Source organism: Nothobranchius furzeri, chromosome 14 (assembly GCF_043380555.1).
Source record: "Nothobranchius furzeri strain GRZ-AD chromosome 14, NfurGRZ-RIMD1, whole genome shotgun sequence".
In the NCBI taxonomy this organism is placed as follows: Eukaryota; Metazoa; Chordata; class Actinopteri; order Cyprinodontiformes; family Nothobranchiidae; genus Nothobranchius; species Nothobranchius furzeri.
Window position 1 is genome coordinate 41,541,091 of NC_091754.1, and position 21,417 is coordinate 41,562,507.

The 21,417-nt window shown below is 40.8% G+C and overlaps 1 protein-coding gene across 1 annotated transcript; it reads left to right on the plus strand.

The window, feature by feature from the left end:
* The first annotated feature begins 1,641 nt into the window (after positions 1-1,641).
* On the plus strand, positions 1,642-21,204 carry LOC107389483 (troponin I, fast skeletal muscle). Its single transcript, XM_015965631.3, has 7 exons — positions 1,642-1,794; positions 10,082-10,117; positions 11,784-11,820; positions 18,364-18,492; positions 18,601-18,690; positions 20,239-20,415; positions 20,539-21,204. Exons 2-7 carry the CDS (start codon positions 10,107-10,109, stop codon positions 20,617-20,619), a joined length of 525 nt encoding a protein of 174 aa, XP_015821117.1. The 5' UTR covers positions 1,642-1,794; positions 10,082-10,106; the 3' UTR covers positions 20,620-21,204.
* Positions 21,205-21,417: the final 213 nt, after the last annotated feature.

The following is a 21,417-nucleotide window of genomic DNA, read 5'->3' on the forward strand; positions in this document are numbered from 1 at the left end:
GGTTGGAGGGCCTGCTCTAGGAAGGGCTCTGGTCCTCCCAAAGTCTTCCATTTAAGGGTTAGGGAGGCCGCTGTGCTGTTAGGAACCTTAAGTGCAGCAGAGATGTTTTTGTAACCTTGGCCAGGTCGGTGCCTTGCTTGTTCCTTTGACCTCTTGATTCTCATTTGCTCTGACATGCACTGTGAGCTGTAAGGTCTTATACACATAGGTGTGTGGCTTTCCTAATCAAGTCCAATCAGTATAATCAAACTCAGCTGGACTCCAATGAAGGTGTAGGACTGTGTGTCCACCAACAACGACGCTGTTGTTGGGCCAACCAATCACAGATGTGCCCTCTCCGTTGTGTTCAACAGCTAATTAAAAAATTGGGCTTTACTCCGTCTGTCGTGGCATGCTGGTGGTAGAGCCCTTGCATCTTTAGAAAATGTTGTGTCTCCATACATCTGCAAATAAAGAAGTATAAAACAGAGTTTAGACACTCACCCTTTAATTAACATTTCCCAGTCCTCTTCAGTGTCAACAATATGCAAATGTTAGTGGCAGGGATGCTAACCACAGAACAATGCTGGCCTGACCTACTGCTGACATCCTCTTTGGACTATTAAGCTTGGTTTATGCTTGACGCATTTACTTTCCGCTTGGTGATGCGGCTCGCGGATGGAACACACTTCACAACTCTCAGCATTTATGGTTCATGCGGCTTGTCTCTGCGGTGAGCCAATATTCTCCCAAACTGTAGGGGGCAGCGTGGAGCTCTACAGCATGCATCCAACACTACACCATAGTAGAAGTAGACATTACTGTTGTTTATAACAGTTGTTAATGAAAGTTGAGAGCCAACTCAGCTCTTTCAGAATTGGTGGAGTGTTCTTGTTTCCACCAGAATCACCGCTTTTCTGTTTATTCCCCGTCCTTGCCTTCACACATCGGTCCCTCATGTTTTTCCAGCGTCCTCTTAACAGCGTCCTCGTCTTTTCCGACAGTGCGAGCTATTTCTCTCCAAGAATTATTAACAACATGTTGATCATGGTGATCTTGGAGAGCTGATTCATACAAATGTCTGTATTTACGAACTCTGCCATAACTAGTTCTTGCCAGTCCGCCATGTTTTTCCGTGTTCGAACGTCCGCGTGGTTAGAAAATTTCCTAGGTGTGCGGTGCAGAAAGTTTGGGTCGTGCAGAGGCGTGGCGTGGTTGTTAAAATGACGCAACTTTGCCGCGCGGAGCCGTGCGAACCTCGCGGACGCGTCAAGCATAAACCAAGCTTTATGGGGTTGTGTTTAACCCTTAACCAGGTCTCATGGGCCAAAATGGACCCCAACTAAGTTTCATATCCTTTGACTCAAAGAACAGTAAAAGGATTGTTCTAGAACCCCTTTAAGGTCCTGCTACAGTGTTTCAGCCAGCGTTTGGTCTGACAATGAAATCATCACTTTAGTTTGTGTTTTTCCTGCTTTCTATCAAATCCCTCAGTTTTGAATTTTTAAGAAAAGAAAAGTAAGAAAACGACTGCACTTCAGTACATTTGAATCACTTCTGTAAGCTCGATGGCACAAGATAAAGTGAATAAGAATCTCAAAGGGTGGGTTATTTATAATGTGGTGAGCAGGGGAAGGGGACAGATGACTCTGGACTGTATTTCATGACCTTGCCAGCTCATTGGTTTGACCGGTAATCCACTTCCATAAAAAGAAAGTGGAGGGTTTTGAGGGCTGTCAATATATACCATCTTAACATCTCATCTGCCCGGGACTCAGTCTGCATCTCTGGGATTCAAACAACTGTCTGGTTAAAGTAAGGACACTTTCTCCATTATTATGCTTGTTGACTGGTGGTTGCTTGCATGACAGTCAGTTTAAATGTTCTTATTTTGTTGGTGCAGCTGTTCAAACGTGGGAATACCCTCAATAGATGTCAGAAAGCATACAGATGTTTGACCAATTGTTTCATCACACTATCAGTTTGATGTGTAAAGGTTGTAGTGGTTGGATGCCAACAGTTAACTTAGTCATCAACTGTTAATGATTTCTTTCCCCACACAGAACGGTGGAATTATCAGTGAATGTGTTTTTTGCAGCAGATATTTTACACTATTAATTTTACTGTAACACCTGGGGCAGGTGTGGCCCAGGAGCGCCACTTTGATTGCAGAATCTATTTCTGCATGTCAGAGAGACCCTGAGCAGGACAGAGGACCTGTGATCTAAAAACTGATGCATGAGTGTGCACTAACAGGTACATTTGAGTTGTAGTTCAAAGAACCACTTAAACAAAAGGCATTGGCCTTCAACAGTCAGCCTCTGGAGGAGCAGGTTTCTGTCTTGATAAGTTCTCAGGCTCCTTGCTGTAACACCAGCGATGAACAGTCTGAGGATGAGGCACGCTGAAAAGCAACACCTCTACAAGGCACCAAATGGAAAACCGATCTCTTCGTGTTTATCCTCCTGTCAGCGCCGCAGAAAGTCGTGTTCACAAGAAGACCCAGTCTAATCTAGTTCAGCTGCCAGCTTCAGCCCTCAGACTTCAAGTTAAATGACAGTTTAATCCCTGTGTCCCACATTTAGCTTGTGTTCTCACAAAGCATTCTGATATTTAAGGAACATTCCTTTGGACAGTTCCTTTTTCAGCCTGTGAAGGTTTCAAGCAAGACCAAAGCTGTACATCAAGTTTTTAGTTTTAACACATTTTGACTGAATGGAAGCATTTTATAAGTAAGACGCTCTAAAAAAGTTATGATAATGATATTTGTGGAACAGCACCTTTAAAATCAGTCATCAAGTTGCACACTAGCACTTTTAAGATAAAACCACAAACGAGAGGCACAGTAAAACAATAAAAACATCAACGTTTCACTAAGGTAAACCTAAAGCAGGACCTAAAGTTTGGTGGGGTTCTTTTTGGACTGAGATGCTTCCCCATCACCTTGTGTTTGTTCCACCCAGTGTGAAACAGCTGAACAGAGTGTGTGCTACGGAGGTCGGCATAGCGATGAGTTATTTTTGTGACTTGCTGTGATATCTTGGACATCTGACGGACATTCTCCAGTGTCAGATTGCGGTGATTCCCTGAGTCTTTTCTCCAGAGACAATCCTGCAGTCAGAGGTGGGATTTACAAAAGGTCAGCTATGGCTTCATGCTACAATAGCCCCCTATAGGGGATATGCTATGCAAAACTCACTTTTTACATCTTATTTTGCTGTCATATGGATCACTTCTGCCTCTAGAAACACTTCAAACATGAATACAATCAAAATCCCTGTTTGTGAATAAGGAACCTTAGCTTACCCCCTCGCCTGTTGATGCTGGAGGAGCAGTGGCTCTACTCTGAGCCCCTCCCAGATATAAAAGCTGCTCACCTCATAGTACCCAATCAAGGGTAAGGGTGGACGTCACCTGCAGCAGCTTGTTTTCTTTAAAATTAGAGCCCTGAAACGGCTCATTTTGGACGGTACTGAAAATTTCAGGGCTAGAGCTGCTGAGGTCGCTTTCTGTGAGACGGATAAACAAAATAAAGAAAATGATCTTTTAAATCCCGCCTCTCAAGATAATAATCATGAGGCACTTCGCAGAACATAAGATAAAAAAAACTTCAAAAAAATGAATAAAAATATGGTTTTAGAAGAAAAATATATATATAAAAAAGAAAGATTTGTGATTAAAAATGCTAGGAAAGAGAAAGGATTGGGAAAGAGGGAAATCAGCGGATTCCGGGAAAGATGGAATTGTTAGAAAAAGCAGAACAATGAGAGGGAGATGAAGGTCACACAAAGTCAGCTTGAACAGGTGAGTTTTCATCTTTAAGGTAAAGAGCTTCATAGACATGAACACTGGCCTACCTGTCTGGTCATCTTTCTATCGACTTTGCAGGGATTCACTATTCTTCACTGTAGGAAAAAACACCATTTATCACAGAGATACCCGCAGGCCGCAGGGTGGGGTGCTTCCAGGTAACCTCCAGTGGTACTTACATGGTTTTAGGAGGACAGTGTTCCTGCCTGAATTAGTCTAATAATAAAAAGATGAATACATTTGCGTTGTCAAATTTTTGCATAAAGCCTCTTTATGTTGCATGTTTGTATCCTGATGAAGGGCTGAGTCGTCGTAGCTGATCCAGTAAATAGGTGGAAGTGTGTTTATCAGCGATGGACCAGAGACACACAGCCCAGTGCCCATGGCTGGACTTTAGGGATGTACGTATCGATACTGAAGCACTGATCGCTATTTGTGTTTTGGAGTTGATACTCTCAGTTAAGCATCAATTTTAAAATCATTTTATTTATGAATTTTGGGGACATGTAAAAAAAAAAGATGCTTCTTTGGTCAGAACTACTTCTTCTTCCACCAACCATTGTGCTGAGTATGGGCACAGTATAAATACCTTAAGCCCTCACGGGGGGCGCACACTGCCTTCCCTTCTGTTAACGCTGCAGCTGGACCCTCACGGCTAGCAGAGCGTAAACGGTCATGTGTGGAGCTACTTGAGTGCTGCTAACAGCGATGAAGAAGTGTGTTAACAGTAGGAAGACTGTGAGGAATTGCAGTAACACCACAAACCTCATTAAACAGCTATAAATAAATCATAAGACAGAATATGAAGGAGAGGTGCTGCTGGTGTGGAACAGACATCTCTCTTGGAGTCTTGGTGCTACAGGCAGGTGTTATCCAGGTCCAAAGGGTGAGCACATGGAGCGTTTACGATGTTTAGTGTGGTCGCTGACTTCAGGAACATTGTTTTACATCCGTCCGCTGCAGGCTTTGGTTTTTGTGCTATTATTCTAACTAGTCTCCTGTATTTTTAAAACGAAGGCATCCCATTCATTCAAATTTGAATTTAAAACAAACGGAACACTAAAGGTAAACAATACAATTATTAGCTGCATGAATTTTAGTTGGAGTGTTGCCAGCCTGTGAAATCCCAGATGTTTAATGAGCCCGTTTTTAGTCAGGTGGGGTTTAATATAGAGAATATTGGTTTAAAGATTATTAAATAAACCAATAGTTATTAAAATGTACAGTACTTAAAATAAAACTGTGATTAATTAAAAAAAATATGCTGATGAAGGTTCTCAGTCATCCAGGCCATGGTAATCCAGAAGGGTTAAAATGGAGGCAACTGGACTTCTTTGGTTTCTTGAAGATGTTTTACTTCTCATCCGAGGAGCTTTGTTAATTCTGACTGAAATATGGGAGCATTGAGTTGATAAGTTGTAGCTGTCTGTTGTTGTTTAACTAGCAGAAACTACTCTGAGTACCCCTCCTCTCCATCCCCTGATGAGTTGTTGGCCTCTACTGAGAGGGAGTCGCCGTGTTGACTAGATGCAGGAAGGTGTGACCTAGACTGAAACTGCTTAGGAATGAGATTCAAAGCTGCATTATTGGTACTGAAAAGGTGAAATCTAAGCCCCTCCCCTATTTAAAGTGTTTTTTTTTCCCACATTTGACATAGACAGCTTTCTTACTCCTCTCACAAACCATCTATCTTCTCTGTCCAGAATGTGTCCCTTGTCATTTTCAAAGGTGTGTCCCTTGTCCATCAGGTGAAGGTGGACTGCTGAGTCCTGACCTGAAGAGGTGGCTCTCCTGTGTTTTGCCATGTTCTTGTGTAATTGTTGTTTGTTTCCCCGGAGTAAACATCTGGACAGTCCTCTCTACACTGGACTGCATTAACAACACCACTGAGCTTCTGTTTGGGTGTTTTGTCTTTTGGACTGAGGGTGTTGTTGGGTTTAAAGTTTACCAGGATGTTGTGTTTGGAGAAGAGTCTTCTACGTTTCTCTGAGACTCCTGACTTTTATGGGATGGTGCCTTTGCGCCTGTTGGCCTTTTATTGGCTGGTTGCTGCTTTAGATGCTTTTCCAGACTACTTTGCAGATTTCACAAAGGCCCAGTTATGGTATCTGCAATTCTGGAGCGCTTTCTTGATGTGTTTTTCTTCCTTTTGTTTTCCTTCAGTCTTTGAGGGAATGTTCTCAGCCCGATGGTATGAAGTCCTGATGACTGACACTTTGTGCTCCAGTGGGTGATGTGAGTCGAAATGCAAATGCTGGTCTGTGTGATTTGGTTTCCTGTAGACTTCCATCTTGTGCAGTTTGCGCAGCACAGTCCAAGAAGGGCAGTATGTTGTTGTGGGCATCCTCCCTGGTGAACTTGGTGTTCTTGTCCACGGCATTGATGTGCTTGGTAAAGTATTTTGTTGTCCGTGACTTCAATTAGTGATTTTCATTTTGGGACTCTGGTAATTAGTCCTAAAGTTGAAGTGGTAGCAGCCGGCTATTTCTCCTTCTCTGATGTTATTGAGCAGAGAACTTCTCACACCAATTGTGTTCTGGTGCTAAATACGAGAGTGTGTGATGAGTGGAGGACTCAGGGAAGTGCAGCGGTACAGCAAGACCAACAACCAGTTGGCCCAATAGGTGCTTTCAATCCGAAACGAGTTATCAGCAATGTTTTTTAGACAAATGTGAAAGAAGCAGTTTATTATTATTTTTGAATCTCCACAGTATATTTACAGCTATACCATATTAGAACGTTTTTAAGAGGCATGAAAATAAATGCTTAAGCAAATTTATTTTTCAAATTTGTGGTTGCAGCTTTAATTTGGGGGATTGTTACCACGGCTGCTGGCCTGTTCAGCATAATGCTATTCATCAGAACAGAACCATTGTGTGGTGAACCAGACCTATAAACACCTGGCTAGATTTGTGCACCACATTTAATTTGTGCTTGGACTCGATCAAGATATGTTCATCTAACAAAGTAACAATTGATCTTTTGATGCATTCTCATTTAAGCAATGTGTGTGCAGTCAATTGCTCTGGTTGTAAATCGTGTTCATTGTTACATTGTTATGTGCACATACCTGCCACAATCCCGCGTTTCAACAGGATTATCCAAAGAACCTCAATCATGGCAGAAAATTCCATCTTTCCGCAGATACATGCTCTCTGTACTGCTGCAGTTGCGTTAACCGTTAATGCTAGCGTGTTACCGAAGGTATTTTTATGCACAACTTTGGGCATGTTTCTGTCACACACTTAATCATTTCCCAGCAAGCTCACTAAACATTGCCAATATTTGCAGAAATGTTTTTATGCCAACTTTCAATCTGACGTAGCAGGGCTGTGCACGTGTCTACGATCATTAGTGATGCATTTGGAATGTTGCATGGAAAAGGATGTCTGCCAGGTGTTTGAGTGTTTTCAGCCTTCATACATGAGCATACAACTGAAGTAAAACTTTTAAAACATTTTCTTTAGTTAAAGCTATGCTTTTATTTAATGGTCATATTGAATTTATGAATTTTATTTATTTATTTACATTTAGACAAACTAACTAAGGGAATAAAATTCTGGTGCACAGAAAAATTAATTGTATGGGTGTTTCTTAAAATTGCAAACAAGCTGGAGATAAATAAGAAAATAATAAATAAAATTATTAATGATAGTTAGTAAGCAAGAAATGTCTACATATAGAAACTATATATATACATATGTACAGTGGTGTGAAAAACTCGTTGCCCCTTCCTGATTTACTTACTACCGTTGGGGAATCTTCTTCGGCGGTTCGGCATGCGTTTTCATTTTTATGCTGACGACTGTCAGATCTACCTCCCCCTTCAGCGGGGCGTCGATGGGTCAGTATCAAAGCTTGTAGATGCCTTAGAGGATGTGCGCTTCTGGATGGCTACAAACTTTACATCTGAATGACGCTAAGACTGAAGTAATTGTACTTAGCCCTGGCATGTCTACACGCCCATGCGATGCTGTGAATCTGGGCCCTTTAGCATCCAACATGAAGACCACCATCCGAAATTTGGGAGTGCAACTGGACTCAGCCCTTAAATTCGACGCGCAAATCAACCAGGTTGTGCGATCGTGTTTTTTTAACTTATGCTGACTAGCCAGAATTAAGGCCCTGCTGTCCAGAGTACATCTAGAGACTGTCACACATGCTTTTGTTCTTTCAAGGCTCAACTCAGTAGCGGTTTTAGGCACGGGCAGACAGGGCAGTTGCCCGGGGCGGCATTTTTTCATGACACAAAAGGGGCGCACAAGCGCGGAGTAAAAAAAAAAAAAAAAGGAAATCTGCGCGCACCGAGGTTTTCTATTATCTGTCATATGACAGTGTCTGGATTGGAAACAGCAAGTTGGCGCCCCCTGCAGCTGCAGGCGCTCCTGCTGACTGAGAACGTTCACGTGCACTGTGTGTCTATGAAGAACAGGAAGGGGAGGGGTGCGGCGGGGGAATTCACCTCTGCGTCTTTCCCAAATGAAATGAGCGTTCAGGGGCTGAATCAACTGTATTAACATGGCTAAAGTCAATCACATCTTAACGTTCTTCCATATTTCATTCATAATATCACAAACACAGGCCTATCATTCTTTCAGGTTTCTCTGAATTGTGTGAAATGGCCGAATAAAAAAAGGAAAAACAAAACGATTTTGTGGTCACCCACCCATCAAGGTCAAATTGTTTAGTCCTGACTAAAGGAAACTTACTGAGTCAGGAGCCAAACAGAAGAGATGAACATAAAAAGGCTAAAACCACCAGGTGCCCCATTCAGGGGGGAAAGGAAAAAAAAGAAAAAAGAGGAGAAAGATAAAGGTATGTACACTCTCATAATGCATGTTTTCAATTTTTTGAACCAGTTAACTGGGATTTTAACGGTTAAATGCGGTCAACTAATTGCTAACAGAGCTAATAGGGCTGAAATATTGAAACGAATATTAAAATGGTTCGAAAAAAGTCCTTGAATCGTTTTTTACTGATTCAAACTAGGATTTGTTAAATGCTCACTGCAGCCTGTGGCCTGCCTGAACAACAACAAACACATGTTGATCATGTTCACATAATAATAAATAAAACAACTCTACAAGCAGAAGAAAACACCCCAGTCACCACTAACTATGCTGTTTATTTATTGCAGATGGCTGCACTGATTATTTTTACATGATTTCTGTAAAAGTTGGCATTTTTGGTAGTCTACAGTTTTTTATGTCAGTTTAAATTACAATTTCAGAGGCAATTCTAAAATATTATGGATCATGATAAAGATCTATTGGAGATCTACCCCAACTTTTGGACTGCTCTGCCAGTCACTGTGGCTCAAGCTGAGAAGAGCTTTTCAAAACTTGATCAAGTCATACCTGAGGTCAACTATGTTTCAGGGGCGGCTCACTAACCTGGCTCTGATTAGTATCAATCACTCAGTAGGGGAGCAGATTTCATGTGATGACATTATTGATGACTTTGCATCAAGGTTAGGTTTTAATTTTAGTTTGTGTTTTCTATTCTAAGTGCAATGCTGTAGTGATTATCTTTAGTTTGTCATGTGTGAAATATTTTTGCTATTTAGAATATTTATTATAAATTATGTTCATATATTCTTAATATTTAGTTATTGTTTGTTTTTGTATATTTGATTCTATATATTTTGATACAGTATATAATGTATAGTGCTTTACATTCTGACAACTTCATAGTAATTAATGTAAATATGTGCAACTTAGAAAAATGAATGTTCAATAGTCGTTCTAATAAAACATGCCTGTTTGTAGAAAACATGTGTGTGTTCATGCAGGTGGGGTGGCGTGGTGGTGGTGGTGGTGGGTGGGGGCGGTTGGGGGGGGGGGTTGGCGCTCAAAGGGGGCCTCGCCCGGGGAGTAATTCGATGTAGAACCGCCACTGGCTCAACTACTGCAATGCATGCATTGGATTTTGTTCTCTCCCTAAATAATAAAATCCATCATTTCAAAACTGCATTTTGTGTTTACTTGTGTTATCTTGGACTAATGGTTAAATGTGTTTGATGATCAGAAACATTTTGTGTGACAAACATGCAAAAGAATAAGAAATCAGGAAGGGAGCAAAGAGTTTTTCACACCACTGTATTTATATAGCTTATAACTATATATAATTTATATATTTCTCTGTCTCTCTGTCTCTGTCTCTGTGTGTGTATATATTTCTATTTATTATTATTTAAAAGAGTGTTAAAATGCAGGATTGGAGCTTGAATGCAAAACTTTTATCAGGCAAAAACAATTTGAATTCATTGCTGTTGTGTTTTGTCTTTGAACAGATAATATCAGGATCCTACAGTCAACATGGCCTCTGAGTGAGTAAAGTGTTTCCCCCTGATTGGGAGTTGTTCTCCATTATCTAACAGATGTGTTCAAATGGCTACTCATCCATCCTCCCTCTGCTAGAAAATAAAATAGAGTACTGAGCGAATGTTTTGGGCAGGTGGGCAACAATACTGTAAACACAGAGGGCTTTCACGTGTGGTGTGATCAGCTGTTGTTGATCACACAGCTGTGGAGGGAACTGGACAGGAAGGTTGTTCCAAACATCTGGTGGAACTAACCACAGCTCTTCTGTGGATGTAGGCTTCCTCACATCCTTCTGTCTCTTCATGTGATCTCTGACACCGGGGATCAGTGCTCTGTGGGTGCCAGACCACCACTTCCAGGACTTTTCTAAATGACTTGGCTGGATGTTTGGGCTCACTCACTTTACATTATGTAAATTCATCACTTATATTTCCAGAAGTATTATATATTTACAGCATTCTTTCCACACCTGCCTAAAACTTTTGCACAGTGCTGTCCATTTTAACAGGTTGACTAAAAGCAGTGAGTTTGTAAAGGAAGGCTTGCACATCCATATTTAGGTTCTTGTGTGTTTGGAATTTTTCATATTAAAACATAATTAATCTGATGTCAAAGTTCAGCATGTTGCGTAAAGCAGTGGTACTCAGTGGACGGCCCGCAGGCCGGGTCTGGCACTTCTGGAATGATGCAGGGAGTAAAAAACCATTGGGCTATGAAATCGCACGGCTACACCACTTTTATTTAGAAAATGACCAGGGATTTTACACTGACACCATGTGTGATTTCCTGTCTAGCCCTATGTTAACTGCGGAAATTGACGTGTCTCAAAAATGGCTTTCAGCAAAAATAAAAAAACACTTAGCGGCACAACAGCGCGCCGCTTCTGGGACAAGCCTAAAAATGGCTGCGTTGTGGCTGGTTTGAATCACCCACAAAATTCTGTTTGAAGCGGTGATGCCCCCCCCCCCCCCCCCCCCCCCCCCACCCACACACACACACACACACCTGGATCAGTCCACTCAGTCGGACCTGTCGCTCAGTTACAATAGGAACACTACATTCCTGTCGGATCACTGCTTCAGTCATCAGTCGTCTATCTGAACAGCAGCTCCCCCCGCTGGACCGGACCTTTACACCAGCACCAGGATTGATGACATAAATGGACTTTTGCACCATATTCTGTCGTTTAACGCATTACTTTTATGTGTTTAATATGTCTGAATGTGACTTTATAAGAAGAATGAACAAGCTGATTTTAAATGTACTTTTTTATATCTAGAATGTTTTAGAGATGTCATAATATGAGGAGGGCCAGTTCCTGATGATATTGTAACACTTCATTGTTAAGCCTGTCAATGAACAAATAGAAACACAATCACAGCACAATAAAGATCCTAAAATCTTCTGATGGCCCTTGTTTCTGGTGGTCTAGCCCAGCTGTGCCCCCGCCCAAACCCTCTAATCGAGCAGAAAATCAACCTTTCAGATCAGACATGTTAAAGTCAAGAGCCCCAGAAATGCTTGCTTAGGATTCTATTGAACTCTACTTTTACTTATATTGTTAAATGTTAAATAAATAACTTATTTAATGTTTTGTGTTTTATGTCCAAATGTACTTAAAATGTTAGAGACCTTCTAAGATTATTTATTTAATCACATTTCTGTTTGCAGGAAACGACTGTCTGCGAGGCGTAAGCACACTTTGAAGGTAAGAATCTAAAATTCACAATATTTTTCTCATGAAGTACGTCTGACATGATCAGGGGCGCAGATAGGATTTTCTAACTGGGGGGACAAAGCTCCAATGTACCCTCCCCCAAACACATACACCCACACGCACACACACACACACACGTACACATATACAAACTATTGCAAGAGCCTTAACTAGAGCTCAGTCGATTTGTGTAATTTCATCCAATGGTTTATGTAAAAATCAACACTTTTATATACGTGCTTGAAGCCATTATGCAACAAAGCTCTGCCTGATCAACACTATCCAAGTCAGTCATTTGTTATTCTCCCAATCAGTTACTAATCAAACCTCATGCTTTATGCAAAACATTAAATGATTTTCAGCATACCAATCTTTACAGAAAACATAAAGCCCTAAAAAACTGCACATAAAATATATTTTAAAAACAATATTCACTTATCACTTAGAGCAGTGGTTCCCAAACATTTCAGCCTGACCAACAGATGTTCCTTAGTATTTTTACTTCGTTTAGAAATTTTCATTATGTTTGGAACGTTTTTATTTATATATAACTATATTAATCTCTTTTTAAATTTTATATTTTACTTTTTGTGATTATGTGGCACACTTGACTTCCATACCTAATGCATCCATCTGCCCCTTTTTACGGCTTTTCTTTTTACATTGTCGCTACGTCTGTCACGTTAGCGGTATTTTACCATCATTTCTACATCCATCACGTCCTAAAGAAGGTTAAACAAACATCAAACCCAACGTCTAGAGCTTGTAAACTCCACACACCTCTCGTGCAGCACCAGCTGTCTGATGCTGCAGCAGCGTCAATCTTCCCGGCTGGATGAGTGAATTTCTTCATCAGAGTCAATAATCTGCTTCATAATCAGAGTCAGTCATTACCAGACAAAGTGATCAGTCAGCAAAGACCAGAGCTGCCGACAATTATACGATTTATCTAACATTTGCGCTCTTCATGCTGCGCGCATCTCCTCCTCTCCCCGACTGGGAGCCTCATGGCGGGAGGCGATTTTCAAACTCTAAAAACTCCCAAAACTTTGCTCAGCCTGAAGGTTCCACATCTACACTATCTTCTGGTGTAAAGTAGTAACTTCATGAGGGATCATATTTGTAGATGAGACTTGTTAAAGTCAGCAATGAGGCTTTGGCGCTTTTAACGAGTAAGTCCCAACACTGACAACAACGTACTGAATCTAGAACCCACATGCATAAACAGACAGATCGGTCCCACCTTACACTGATGGTCTTTTTTAAATACGCAGTAATCGTTGTTTGTCTTTTTCACTTCATCCTGCATCCTAGCAGCAACCACTTTGGCGCCTCTGGAGTCGTTGTTTGTTTACGTCATGCTGCATTCAATGTAATTGGAAAAAGGAGTTTCAAGCGCTTAACCTCTGATTTTGTTTTCTTTCTGGCCTTAGTGCGGGGGGACGAATCGGGGTCGATCTGAATCTGTGGGGGACAGATCCCCCATCCCCCACCCTATCTGCGTGCCTGGACATGATTGTATAGGAACCTAAGAAACACCCTGAAGGCCATTTGGGTCTACGTAGTGGTTACTCAGGCCCACGTTTAAGGGAACAGAATTTTCTTTTCTATTCAGAATTGTAACAATCAAAGAGTAACACATGCATTTATCTATATTACTTTGCAGAATGTAACAGGTTTATTCCCAGCGTCACTTCCTTGGCAACAGCACTTTCTGTCTCCACCGATGGATGCTCTGCAGAACAGATACACTGGTTCTATCTCAGCAACAAACCTTTACTGCAAAAAAGTAAAAAAAAAAAGATAAATAAATAAAATGTATCTCATTTTCCAGATGTGGGGGGTGGGCTCAAGAAGTACAGCAAAGATTATTGTGGTTTAAAATGCATCTGCGTATCTTTATCCAGGGTTGGGTTGAAGAGGTAGAAGTTATCTCCACCAACACTCTCCAGCTGTTCCAAAGAGTGGAGGCCAGACAGGATATTTGCTTCTGATTCTTTTCCCAACGAAACATGTCAGAAAAACCTCCAGAGGAAGTCACTAGTAAACATCCCAATCAGATGCACAAACAACGTTAGCTGTGTCTTTTCATCAGGAGAATCAGCAGCTCTAGCCCAAGCTCCTTTCAGGAGGATGCTGATGAGGATGCTCATTCATGACAATGTTTCATGTCTTGTGACATTCACAGGCTCACAATTTAAACTGACCAGTAAATCAAGAGATCTTCCTTTCAGCTCAGAATGAAGCAAAGCATCCATAATTACTGTAGAAGGAGCTGAGCCAGAAACATCGGAGTCTTATAGCAGTCTTATATTTCTAGTGCAATACCTAAACCAGCCACAAGAGGGTGTGTTTTTCTCAGGAAGACCATGATTCTGAGTCAAGTACTGCAGAAGAAATCTCATTAGCTGAAATATAAACAAGATGATGCATTTTGTCCTCTACAAGGGACAAACCTGACCAGGTAACAAGTGGCAGATTTTTGTACAGCAAACCAAATGCAACCTTTGCTTCCTTTGAACTGCAGCTGATTAAAGTCGGGCGTAAGAACCCGTTCTACTGTGCTGTAGTCTATCGTCCACCTGGTCCAAACAGTTCTTTCCTTCAAGAGTTTAGTGACTTTCTATTCTCCACTGTGAAGCTGTCCAGACTGGTGATTGTTGGTGACTTTAACATCCACGTTGATGATCCCTCGGACCAATTTTACATCAATTTCTCCAGCCTCCTGGACTCTTTCAGCTTTACCCAGCATGTTTCTGTCTCCACACACACACTAGGGGGCACACTCTAGACCTTGTTTTTACCCTGAGTCTAAATGCTGACAATGTTTGTCCTGAGGATGTTTATATTTCAGATCACCATTGCATTTTCTTTAACTTGTCAGTTTCTGCGTCCCCACCTCCTGCTCGCCGTATGGTTAGTTCTCGTTTTTTTAATGAGAGCACAGCTAGCAATTTTTCTGCTGCTTTTGATTCACCCTGTTCTTCTGATAACGACCCAGATTCCTTAACTTCTCAGTTTAACGAGCACTGCCTCTCCATTCTGGACAACATCTGTCCTGTCAGAACCAGATCAGTTCCTGCAGTGAACCCTACTCCCTGGTTTAATGACAGCCTTCGCAGCCTGAAGCGCCAATGCAGAAAATTGAGCACTTGTGGAAGAAAACCCATCTCCACATCCATCTGCTGCACCTAAAGGATCTTCTGGCATCCTTTAACTCTGCAGTCAGAGACGCGAGGTTTTCCTATTTCTCCAACCTGGTGTCCCAGAGCAAAGGGAACCCCAAGGTGCTGTTTAACACCATCAGCAGCATCGTGTCTCCTGCCTCTCCTACAGCCTCCATCCACTCTGTTGCAGACTGTGAGAACTTTCTGTCTTTCTTTGTGGACAAAGTCAATAAGGTTAGATCTAGCATCTCTCCTTCAGCCTTATCGCCGCCTCTCCCGACTCCAACCAGGCCCATCATCCTAGATAGCTTTGCTCCTGTTTCTTTGCCTGAGTTAACCAAACTAGTTAACTCTATGAAGACCTCTGCATGCCCCCTCCACATCTTACCCTCATCTTTGTTTAAAAGTGCTTTTCAGTCCATCGGTCCCAGCGTGCTCTCTATAATTAATGCTTCTCTGGTTTCTTGTCAGGTCCCTGCTTACTTTAAGAACTGTAATCCACCCTCTTCTTAAAAAACCGAGTCTTGACCCCTCTCTCCATAGCAGCTTCAGACCCATCTCTAAACTTCCGTTCATCTCCAAGATCTTGGAAAAGGTTGTGGCAGCTTCACTGGCTGCCAGTCAACTTCAGGGTTCATTTCAAGATCCTGGTTCTGGTCTATAGGGCCTTACATGGACAAGCACCATCTTACATTGGTGCTCTTCTTAGTCCTTACACCCCCAGTAGGTCCCTGAGGTCCAGTGACCAAAGCCTACTGGTTGTACAGCACACCAGGCTAAAGACCAAAGGTGACAGATCATTTGCTGCTGTGGCCCCCAGACTCTGGACCTCTCTCCCCCTGAGCCTGAGATCAGTGGACTCAGTGGTCTCCTTTCAAAAGCAGCTGAAGACTCACTTGTTCAAGCTGGCTTTTGTATGACCTTCTTCACCACTCTCACTTTATTCTGCTCTCCCCACCTATTCTACCTTCCTCAGCATCCACTGATTTCCCTCTTTCCTATTCACTCTCTTTCTTAACATTTTTTAATCACAATTGTCTATTTTTTGCTCATTTTAGATATATTTTTAACCATTTTCTAATTTTTTTTTTAGTTTTTACATTTTTTGTTTTTGTGAAGCGCCTCGTGATTTTTATCTTGAGAGGTGCTGTAGAAATGATACTTTCTTCTTCTTCTTCAACTGTTTAATTTATTTGAATTTGCTCACATTTTATTTCTGTTTTGTAATTTCATAGCAACTCTTCTCAAATCTGTCTCATTTCTATCACATCAGAAAAGCTATTGAGAGGTCTGAGATATTTTCAGAGAGCACTTGTTCTGCAGATTGTTGAAAACTGTTAAACTCAAATGACAAAAGAGTGGGACCTGTCAATTCACCTCAGAAAATGAAGTACATTTGGGAACGCTTTGGGAACTTCTTTTAGCATCAACATCGCAATATTGCATTTAAGGAGCCACAGCTGTAAATATAATCCCTCATGAAGTTATTACTTTACACCAGAAGATAGTGGAGATGTGTAATGTCTGAGCAACACTTTGGGTGTTTCTATTGAAATTTTCTGAGTTTATAGTTTGAAAACTTCTCCTCATCCTCAGGAGAGGAGACGAGCAGAGAGCACAGAGGTCAAATATTATATTAGAAAGGAGAAACTCACAATACCGACAGGTCTGTTCATGATGACAAAGCTCTTTGGTAATGGCTGACTCTGATACTAAAGAGGAATATTCAACCTCTGATGAAGATATTCACTTGTCCAGTGAAAAAGGTGACGCTGCAGCTGCGCAGCAGCAACAGTCTGCATGCTTCAAGAGAATAAACACGCTTCACACACACCAAAGCTTATTTCACTGTGTTTAGGACATGGTGGGTGTAGAAAGGACAGTGCTAATAGTCACAGACTTTACTGGAATGTAAAAAAAAAAACAAAACAAAAGAAGCGGTGCAGATGTGGATTCAAAAGTAAAACGTGCGTCACATCATTGATTAGAATATTCCAGCACTTAGCATTACTAAAAGGGGAAAACTTTACTTTTGACATCAGTGCCAATGTTCTATATTTTTTAAAGCAAAGAGCAAGATGTCGCATGAGGGATGAAATGAAGACGGGGTTCATCTGATGGCCTGTTTTGGTCGTGTTTTTTTTTTCTTGATTTTTGGTGTTTTGGACAAAACCCGGAAATGCACTTTTGGGTCATTTTTGGCCAAAAAAGTTAGGTAGCCAAATTTTCGGCGTATCCCTTAAAACTAGCTATATAGACCCATTCATGGTGCTCTCACATTAGCTCAGTATGGTCAGGTATGGGATCAGAATTTGGTTTCATACTTGGGTCACGTATGAGTTTTCCGTACTGAGGCGACTATTAGTCATCACATACTGGTAATATTCATTCTGAGCCATCCCCGTGGGGAGCCGTGATCTGTGGCTGCGCTCGGGAACTATTTAGTGGTTTAACCCCAATCCAACTTCTTAAAGCGAAGTGTAAAGCAGGGAGACATTTTGTCCCATTTTTAATGTCTTTGGTATGACTCGACCGGGATTTGAACCCCAATCTTCCAATCCCAGGGCGAACACTCTACTACTAGGCCTCTGAGAAGGTCAAAATGAATAAAACCCTTTTGTAGACCCTTATATAGACCAATATTGACACTTATGTAGACCCTTTTATAGACCAATATAGACACTTATGTAGACCCTTTTATAGACCAATATAGACACTTATGTAGACCCATTATGTAGACACTTATGTAGACCCTTATATAGACCAATAAAGACCCATTATGTAGACCCTTAAATAGACCAATATAGACACTTATGTAGACACTTATATAGACCAATATAGACCCATTATGTAGACCCTTATATAGACCAATATAGACACTTATGTAGACACTTATATAGACCAATATAGACCCATTATGTAGACCCTTATATAGACCAATAAAGACCCATTATGTAGACCCTTATATAGACCAATATAGACACTTATGTAGACCCTTAAATAGACCAATATAGACACTTATGTAGACCCTTAAATAGACCAATATAGACACTTATGTAGACACTTATATAGACCAATATAGACCCATTATGTAGACCCTTATATAGACCAATATAGACCCATTATGTAGACCCTTAAATAAACCAATATAGACCCATTATGTAGACCCTTATTGGCCCCTACTGAGCCTGTAAGAATGAATGTTTTGTATTGTTGACTTTCATATCAGGACTTTTTTACTGTGATTTGTATAAAAATCTGAATATCATCAATGTTTTTACATGTCTCTAATTTAATTGTTTGTTTATCTGTGCCACTGTGGTTAGTCATTCATGTGATACTTATGTGATTAAATGTCCATTTCCAGAGCTGTATGCTGGTTGTGGCAAATAATTTGCTGGAGGTTGAGTCTCAGGCAAAAGCTGCAGAACGGGAGAAGTTCTTGGCAGAGAAATGCCCTCCTCTAGAGCTACCATACTCCAGGGAAGAGCTTATTGTAAGAAAACCTTTTCGGTTTGTGAAATTCACACAATGATTGATTAAAAAAAATAACAATAACATTTTATGAAATAAATAATCTTTATAGTTTTTGTTTTGTCTCCAGGAACTTTGCAATAAACTTCATGAGGAGGTTAACAACAGTGAAGAGGAGAGATACTGCATAGAGTTCAAATTAAACTTAGTGCTCGATGAGGTAAGTCATCAAGTCATCACCTGAAACTGACTTGGGATCAAATTCTAACCTGAGGAGCTGAAAACTCAGGCCTCCTCTGTTCTGAAGCAGTGATGACTACATTTAGGAAATAAAAGATTAAATGATTCCCACATTTTAATGGGAGGGGTTTACATATTTTACTTTATTTTCATGAAATCGTGTCCAGGACAAATTTCAGGTTTTTGTTATAAAACAGACAATAAAGTTATCTATATATCTATACCTCACATAACCTTTGACCCTTATCTAAAAAGCTGTCAGCTGTTCCTTACAATAGACTAAAAACCTGAGTTTCCAATTGTAAAAAAAGTAGTTCTAGGTCCCCTTTAAAGAAATGTGGACTTTATTAGTAAATATAATGAGTGGACTTGAGAAGCGGCCAGACCTCCTACTGAAATACCCCAGCTTGACCACAGAGTGTCACTATAGTTCTTTCTTTGATCCAGTCTGAGCCCGAGTCATTGACTCCAAGTGTCTGCCTCTGTCGAATGAAGCAACAACTGTTTTACAGTAGTTTATATTCGGCTCTTATTGTTAATTAAGCAGTTGTTATAATATATGATAATATATTCAGTTTAATTACATAGAGCCAGGTTAGAACTAAGTAATTTCAAGCACTGTACAAAAAGCAACACCTTCATATCAGGTCCAGATTAGTGGAAAGTAGAAAGAAAATTCCATTTCAACAGGAAGAATCCAGGATGGGTGGCCTTCATCTTCAGTCAAAGGGGCCTGAGAGGACAGGAAAGACACAAACACAGAACAGTTGGACACTCACGCAGGCTTTTAACCGGCCCCACTCCTTATGGTTGCACATGACTACGTCATGGCTCTAGAGATAATCTTATCAGACAATCCTACTTTGTGTGGTGTGTTATAAGCGCTCTGGTCTGCTCAGAAGCATTTCAGGCACACTCCTATCATAAATCTGTGCTTTTAATCATGTTGTCTTGGTCTGAAACTCGAGGACAATTGAACATGCTACAGTTGAATGTGACATGTAGCCAATCAGAAAGCCAGCTAAAAAAGCGAGCAGCACACGTCTCCTCCACCATGTTTGTTTATTCTGAAGCCTCCTTTATCTCATGAGAGTTCCAGTCTGAGCGTGAAACGTTTGCATGTGACATCAGTTTGTAAGCAGAGTTGCTTCACATAAAGTGTGCGACCAAAATTAGTATATCTGTGAGTTATTCTCACCATGTGTGAGGTCTCTCATGCCTACATTTTCAAAATCCTGCCATGTGAATTCTGGCTTAAGTGGCTCGTGTCCAAAACCCGTAGCCTCGGGCTTTGAATTAAAGAAAAGAGAATGAGAGAATCACAGGTTTTTATTTCTCTGAGACATGCTCGTAGTCTGATTCACTGAATTGTAGAGTATCATTACTTTGCAATGGAAATTTATCCTGTGATTTCTGATCATTTGTCCTGCTGCAAGCATTTTTAAAATTAAGAGTAGCTGTCCGAGCACTGAACCCTGTGGAGCCCCATGACTCAAAGCCTTCTTCTTTCCCCAAAACCTCCTGAAAGGTCAGGGACCTCAATATCAAGATTGTGGATCTTCGAGGCAAGTTTAAGAGACCCCGGCTGAAGAAAGTGCGCATGTCTGCTGACGCCATGCTGAAGGCTCTGTTGGGTTCAAAGCACACGGTCAACATGGACCTAAGAGCCAACCTGAAGCAGGTCAAGAAGGAGGTCAAAGAGGAGGTGAGCTTCTCTCAAACTGAATTCCTCTATGGTGACAGGAACCAGAAAAGTTTGATGCGGATTGCTCTTATATTAGATAGGTTTCAGTCTGTGAACTGAGATAACTCTGGTGTCTTTTCACAGGACAAGCAGCTGCGTGATGTGGGAGACTGGCGTAAGAACATTGAAGACAAGTCGGACAGGAAGAAGATGTTTGACAGTTAAATGTTAAAACTGCTGCTGTTGTGACTGACCCATTTTACTGAAAGGTGGCATTAAACCAGATATTTTCATAAAGGGGATGAAACATGGTGGCTCTTAGAGAGAAAAGTGTTATTTTGTCAGTTATAAAATCATACTGAGAAACTTGGTCAAGCCCAAGTTTTATATCCAAATAAACAACTTCTTATTTTTCAGCTGATGGAGATTTGTTCAGGATAGACAAAAAAAAAAGCTCTTTAGTTATTTCCAAGTGTAGCTGGGATTTTGTCTCTATGGTGATTTATTTAAGGTTAATTGTTAACGTCACACAAGAACAAAATCAATCACATTTGACTAATTAGAAAGATATTTATGGTGTTGTTAATATTACAGTTCATAGTTTAAAACTTACCTGTTTCTTGGAGAAAGAGCCATGGGCGTTGTCTTGAAAGTATTGTTGTTAGTAAATATTTTTTGATGTTCTTCTGAAGTCCGCACAATTTGAAAGTAAAGTAATTGTACTAAAGTACAGAATATCCATGGATTTAAATGTTTATTCAATCACATCATGTTGTGATGTTTTACTCTCAAATTAAATACAGAAGCTTCCTTCTGCTTTTCTTCTTTGTCTTGTTGAGTTCTTTTGATATGTAATGACGGATTTTATTAATTTGGGTAAATTTTGAATTTTAACCAGGATATGAAAAAGTAGATAAAGGGTGACTCTGATGCATGTTTACGCTCCATTACGAGGAAAAAGTGGAGGAACATAAAGACATCTGTGTTCACCTGGATGGCAGACTGAACAGGACAGACATCAGT

Bases quoted from the DNA above. Each gene is read 5' to 3' on its own strand.
- LOC107389483 (XM_015965631.3), top strand. The intron at 18,691-20,238 runs GTAAGTCATCAA...ACCTCCTGAAAG, and splicing joins TAAACTTAGTGCTCGATGAG to GTCAGGGACCTCAATATCAA. The intron at 20,416-20,538 runs GTGAGCTTCTCT...GTCTTTTCACAG, and splicing joins AGAAGGAGGTCAAAGAGGAG to GACAAGCAGCTGCGTGATGT.